Source organism: Phaethon aethereus (assembly GCF_964289735.1).
Source record: "Phaethon aethereus genome assembly, contig: HAP1_SCAFFOLD_339, whole genome shotgun sequence".
In the NCBI taxonomy this organism is placed as follows: domain Eukaryota; kingdom Metazoa; phylum Chordata; class Aves; order Phaethontiformes; family Phaethontidae; genus Phaethon; species Phaethon aethereus.
In genome coordinates, this window is record NW_028114247.1 from 103118 (window position 1) to 110011 (window position 6894).

At 54.9% G+C, this 6894-nt stretch overlaps 1 protein-coding gene across 1 annotated transcript; it reads left to right on the forward strand.

Moving 5' to 3' along the window:
* Positions 1-3866: 3866 nt before the first annotated feature.
* On the forward strand, positions 3867-4169 carry LOC309416163 (feather keratin Cos1-1/Cos1-3/Cos2-1-like; the record flags this gene model as incomplete). Its single annotated transcript, XM_082015739.1, has 1 exon — positions 3867-4169. One exon carries the CDS (start codon positions 3867-3869, stop codon positions 4167-4169), a length of 303 nt encoding a protein of 100 aa, XP_081871865.1.
* Between the last annotated feature and the right edge of the window lie 2725 nt (positions 4170-6894).

A 6894-nucleotide genomic window follows, 5' to 3' on the forward strand; every position in this document is an offset into this window, starting at 1 on the left:
CCACACCCAGCCCGCCGGGGGCCCCGCAGGCTGCCGCTGCCCTTGGAGCCGGTATCGCCGGCCGAGTGGCCCGTGAAAGGCCGGCAGCGGCCCTGGGAACTGTGGCTGGGAGCGCGTAGTGAGCAGGAAGGCGGCGCCGCGGGAGCGCGCGGCCGGAGCGGAGCTGCCCGCAGCGACACTGCGTGTGCGGGAGTGCGGGAGAGGCTGCCCAGGCACGGGCCCCTCGGCCGCGGGGACGCCGGGGCCGTGGAAGGAGCGCAAGGGGAGGGGAACGGCACAGCACCAGGGCGCGGCAGAGCCTTCTGGAAGCGACCTACGTGCTCTTTGTACAGTACTCCTACTGTCTCGCAGTGTGTCGCTGGGAAACTGGACGTTCAGAACCAGGTCCGGCAGGAAAGGGCACGGGCTGCTGCTGGAGGCTCTCAGCCGCCAGTGTGCAAGGAAAAGGAAGACACCAGGTGAAGCGCTCAGGGGATGCCATGCAGGTGTCGGCTGTCCTGCAAAACTGCAGGAAGGAGCAAGTGGTGAAGGGCAGTTCTTGGGGCACGGAGGGCCGGCAGGGGAGGGGGCTGTGGGAGCAGGGCAGGGGGAACAAGAAAAGGGGGAGAACCCAACCGTGGGAGAGGAGAAATCAGTGCTGCTGGGAGAGGTGTGCTCTGGGAGAGAAAGAGCAGCTCTCTGGAGCATGATGCATCCTTCCCCCTCTCCACCGCCAGAACAAACCCAGGCCTCCTTTCCAGCGCTTTCTCAGGCAGCTTTTCTCCCCAGCTGGCATCGACTCACAAGACCACGTGTTGTCCGAAAAGGCGGATTTGTTACCTGCTGTGCAATTAGCCGGTTTACACAGAGACGAGATACGTCTTTATTCCAAAGCGGCGCAGAGCTGGGTGCAGGGTGGCAGGCCCACAAAGCTAGCACAGCCCAGTTAACACACGGGGAATATTTATACACTTCTCACAAGAGTTCTCAGTATTTTCAAAAGTTGCCTTGTGCCCATTGGTTCTCGTGAGCCTTGTCTCCATGTAAAGTCACAGCATCCTTCGTTTTTACCGGGCATGCTCAGTGGGGAAGGGCTTTTTGTGAGGAGGGGGCTTTCCCCGCCCAGGGGCAGGTTTCTATGATGCCAGTTATTTGTTAATCTGATGTTAATTCAGGATAGTTCACTTGAGTTTCAGCTGCAATCATGCTTTTTGGCTGACTACTCTAAAACATACTGATCAACCACGCAGTTAGTTCGCACATGCTTTGGGTTTTTCCCACCGTGGAGGACAAATCGAGGCAAAATTGAGATTAGAAATTCATTCTCTATCCACTCCTGACTAAGTCAAGGACACTCAGCTTGTTCCCCGGCAAAGAACATATCTCAGCTACAGCCACACTTAGGCATGTACAGATTAACTCTTGGCTGCCTTGTAACACACACATGATCCTCCTCCTCTTCCTCAGTCCACACGTGTGTCACCTACTGCCTCTGGCCTAGCCCCCTCCCAACAGACAACCTGGTGAGGTCAGCTTTCATCTCCCGATTCCTCCGGGTGCACATGAGGGGATTCAAGAGGGTGCAGAAGTCAGTAGCCATGCTGTGCACAGGGTTCTGGGACCCTGCCCTCAGGTACCTGACACCACGGGCACGTAATAGCTGGCCACTACTTTGAGGTAGGCAGTGCGGGTGGAGAAGGTATGACACTTGACTATGGCAGAGTGGCCCCTCAGCACGGGTGAGATGATGCACACACAGGAGGTGAGGATGGGGGTGAAAAGGGTCATAGTGATGAACCCCATGTCAAGGAAGATCTCCACCCTCTCACTGAGGCTGGCCTCCCCACCACCTGGCCTCAGCACAGTTTGGATATCACAGGAGGGGGATGGAGCCAAAGCTGACCTTCACTCTCTCCATTTAGAAATACGTGGGGAAAGGAGTAGGGGTCCACACAATGAATCTGTGGAAAGAGGGCTGGAGCTGCCACCGAGTGCTTAGCATCTCAGCTCTGGGTCCATGGCCAGGGTGGGCAAGTGTGCAGAGCACCACCAAGCAGGGATTTCCAGGCTACCTGGTATACCTCCAAGAACACCAAGGCCAGAGCTTGGCTAGCCTTTGTGGCCCAGCCAGCGGGAGATGCGTTAGGTGCCTCCACTGACTTGCCCCTTGCACTCCACAAGAGCTGCAGGGGTGTTCAAGAGTCAGCATGGGTAGGGAGTAACTGAGATCTCTGTGGCAGAAGGTACCTGCCATGGCAATGTGCTTGGCTGTGCCAAACAACCCAGACTGCCTCCCCGGATGAAACAGGTCTCCCCTTGACCACCACAGAAGCCCGGAGCCAGCCCAATGCACCCAGTAGCACGTCGGCCAATCCTGCCAGCCCTGCAGCCCAGCACTGTCACATCCCACTGCTCTGCCTCGGCCACTCAGGGTGTCACCCAGGCTAAGAGCGCTCAGTGGCTCTGCACGGGCAGAAGGTTGTCTCCTGGGAAATGGACTGTCCCCGTCCTCCAGCAAGAACAAGGCTGTACCGCGCTAGCTGCAGCCTGGGACAGCAGCAGGGCCTTGGCCCAGGCGATGGACCAGCTTCCCAGAGGCGCCTCTGAGCTCTGGCGCTGGAAAGAGCAGCCACCAATTTCCTGCAGATGAGAAAGAGTAGGCTTGAGAGCCTCCCTCCAGCTGCCTCCTTGCAGTCCCAGCACAATGCCTGAAAGCTGTGCTGTGGCAGAGGGTGCATGAGGACACATGTGCCCGTGGTTGTGCAGGGGTCAGAGAGGGCAATGGAAGAGGGGGGAATCAGAGGGTCAGAATGGAGGTGAGAAGGGACCTCCAGAGGTCATCTGGATCACCCCTCTGCTCTGAACTGAGCCCATTAGCACACACAAGTAAAGAACACACACAGGAACACAACGAAGCATGGACTCTGCTGAGGAGCCCTGGGGACTGGGCAGTGTTAGGCAGGGTGAGGTATAACCTAGGAGCACATCTCACACACCTGGGGTGGCATCAATTAATGGCCACTTTGTGAAGCTGAGGAGGGAGGGAAAGGAAAGGATAGGGTACGTCCTCATGCACAGGAGCCCTTGGTGTCCAGCTGAGGATGGCTGGACCTTCTTCCTGCGAACAGCACTTCAAACAGTCCCAACAGAGTGACACGGGCTGACGCCACCTGCCTGCTCTGGACCTATCCAGTGTTTGAAATGAGTCTTCTCCCTGCACGGCTGCATTCCTGCCCCAGACATCCTGGCGCCTCTCATCCCCATGCTCAGAAGAAGCCTTCATTGGGGAATGGGCATGGCACAAAGCTGGCAATGAAAAGGCAGCAGTGTTGGAAACCAAAGCACAGCCCGTGTCATTAGCTGCGATGGTTTGCATTCAAGATGAGCTTGTCAGAAAATTGTTACCTCGGCAAGGGGTGCCTCTGGTCCTGCGGCAATGAAGGGCAGGTATAAGAGCCAGCCCAAATCCCTGCTCCCTCATCCCCTTCTCCTGCTTCCTTCTCTTTGGGAACCAGGTGAGTCTGATGCCCCTTCTCCTCCTCTTCCAAAGTGGGATCTCTTCTTGATGGACAACTCAGCTGATACAGGCTCTGTCATATGCTGGAGCTTATAGCTCTTTGTCATGACAGAAAGAAAGAAGTGGGTGGAAGTTCTGCTTAGAGAGAGGCTGGGATGTGACTGAGGGGGTTTTTGATTAATAAATTACGAGAACGCCTCCCTGGGCCGGGCTGCTTTTTGGAGGTCAATGAAGAACATGTGGCGCCTGGCTCTACTTCCATTTACCCACTCCTTGTTCTTTGTGACAGCGTAACCAGGCTCCTCCTCACTCACCCTTGTGCTCTGCTTCCTCCTTGCACTCCTCCCAGGTGCACCTCTGGAACCAAGTCATGTCCTGCTACAACCAGTGCCTGCCATGCCGGCCCTGCGGCCCAACCCCACTGGCCAACAGCTGCAACGAGCCCTGTGTCAGGCAGTGCCAGAACTCCACCGTTGTCATTGAGCCCTCCCCCGTGGTGGTGACCCTGCCTGGCCCCATCCTTAGCTCCTTCCCGCAGAACACCATTGTGGGATCCTCCACCTCCGCTGCTGTTGGCAGCATCCTCAGCTGTGATGGAGTGCCCATCACCTCTGGGTGCTGTGACCTCTCTGGCATTTCCAGCCGCTATTACGGCAGAAGGTGCCTCCTGTGAGAAATATGTGCCTGTCACAAACCCACGGAGACACTTTGAGGAACTTACAAAATGGTGCTGGGCAGGGGGTTGAGATTTTTTAATGTTTTCAAGTTAGCTGAGTGGCTTTGCCTTTTTTTCTCGTTTCTTTGTTTGCTTTGGTTCCCCTTGGCGGCAGCGTCCCACCATGGACAACCTGGTGTGGACCATCTCTCCTCTCCCTCCATGAAGCAGACAGACAAACAGACATCATGCAAGAACTTCTCCAAGGCTAAGGACTGCAGATTCTTGGCTTCCCCGGGGCTCCCTGCACTGGCAGCCACCACTGGGTCTGATTTTATTTCCCTCTTTTGACTCATTAAAATTCTGCTGCATTCAAGCCTGGCCTCCATGTGGTCCTTCCCTCTGTGGACTCTCCCCAAGCTGCCAGAAGAGAAGGGTGTTGCTCTGGGTTGGAAGGGGCTGAGGGCACAAGGATACCTTTCTCCATTCACAGGGGAATGGGAGATTGGGACACGCTGCAGTGCGGCCAGTTTCAGGCACCATTCCCTGGAGCTGAGGAAGACATCCCTGGCTGCTGGGCTGCCAGTGACCATCAGGCCTTGCCTTGTTATGTCTCTGCCCACAAACGCCCAGGAAGGCAGGAGGCCCTGAGGGGGCAGCAGCCCCATGAGCTCTTGAGGAAGCGCGTTCCTCTTGATATGCGCAGAGCTGTACTGGGGTGGTGGAGGGTGGAACCACCTGGAAATGCTCCTGGGCAACTGGCCCAGATGGCCCTGTTTGGGCAGGGTGGTTGGGCCAAATGGTCTTCAGAGTCCCTTCCAACCTCAACCCTTCTGTGATTCTCTCATTCTGTGAGAGCAGCTGATGTTGAGCAGCTCAGGGTTCCTAGCACCGGAAGGGATGTAAGGTTACCCATACTCCCCCCTCTTTGTTTCTAGACTTAATGCTAATAAATGGCATTTTAAAGAATGCTTTGAAGAGGCTGAGTGCCTTTCTTACCAGGACCAGTCACTGTCATGTCTGGTTTCCTAACCTCAGTGTTTCCAGCTTGTGGGGAGTCTGGCTTGTGCCAGGCACACCACTCTGCTGCCATGTGAACATACAACTGAAGCACCGCTCCCTTTGCAGAGCTGGGGCTTGTCCCACACCCCCACATCTCCCTTAAGGAGATCACTAAGGACAGCTGGGATCCTCTAAGGCTGGAGGAGTTTTTTCAATTCCAGTGTGGGGATTCATTGTGGCTGCAGTAATATAGATGTTCTGTAGTTTTTACGTTATCCCTGACCCACAGACTTGAGACGTGGGGAGGCTCAATGTCTGGGAAGGCCATGAGAGCTTGGACAGCAGTTGGATTTCTCTCTCTTTTCTAGTGAGAAAACACCTGACTGAAGCAGTGTCAAGCTCTTGAGCTCACTAAAGCTGGTGACGTCCGATTCATTGCCTTAACTGTAGCGTCTGAAGGACCTGCCTAGCGTCATCCCGGGAGGCTGAGAGCTGCCATAGGGTGTCCTGGTTCTCAGTGGTGTGTGTTCGTGTTCATGCTCACACTCACATAGCTGTTCCTCTGGCTTTGCTCGTGTGTGCGTTTGCACATATGTGTGCTTCTGTGTGCCTGGGGTAATGGACATGCAAACATGACTGTGCACAAATGTAGTGTGCGAGTGTGTTTTGTCACGTCTATTCAAGAATGTGTATGTGTTTCATCACGTGCATGTGCCTTCACAGAGGTGAGCATGGATGTGCGTGGCATCGGACCGCGTATATATAGGTGTGTGCGGATGTGTGCTTTTATGTGTGTGCATCTCTGTACATGAGCGTGCACATGTATCTGTATGCAAATACACGTCTGCAGGAGCATGCATATGGGTAAGCATGTGTGAATATCTGCATGTCCATGTTTGTACGGGGAAATGGCCGTGCCTGTGTCTATACATGGCCTCGCTCTTCCAAGAGGGTCCTCTGGGAGAGAAGCCAAAGCTGCTGAGTACTGCTGCATTCCACTTGTGCCATGCACGCTGCCCAAATGAGCTCTCGAGGGAGAGGGATTCTCTCCTGACTCCTGCGCTGTGTTTGTACCTCACTCTCCACAAATATAGGTAATTAAGGGGATGTGAATGAAATGAATCAAGATCCCTTCAGGGGCTATGTCCTTCCAGCCTTCCAACTTTAATTCACCTCCCTACAGAGCATTTTTGTGGCAGAGGTGTGAAGGGAGTCCCAAGGACGCCTGAATGGGAAGACTTCCTTCCTCATTTCCTCCCACCAGCTATTTACACAGAGTGCCAAGGTCCTCCTGAGCCTCCTCTTCCCCAGGCTGAACCCTACCAGCACTCTCAGACGACCCTCATAGGAAGATGCTCCAGTCCCTGCACCATTTTGACGGGCTGCTTCTGACATCTTTCTTGTACTGGGGAGCCCAGAACTGGGGCCAGCACTCCAGAGGTGGCCTCATCAAAGCTGAGTACAGAGGAAGGATCACGCCACATGTCCTGCTAGTGACGCTCTTCCTGCTGCAGCCCAGGATGCTGTTGGCCTTCCTTGACACGTGGATGCATTGCCACAGTAGACATTCCCTCCTTGTCCATCATTGACCACTGCTGGATTCTCTGCTGTCATCTCTCTGGGAGGTGGCATCTCCAGACAAAGAGACAGTTGTAATACCTGGAGGAATGGAGAGAAGATCACAGAATCACAGAAGCAGAGCACCATTAAGGTTGGAAAGGACCTTCAAGATCATCAGGTC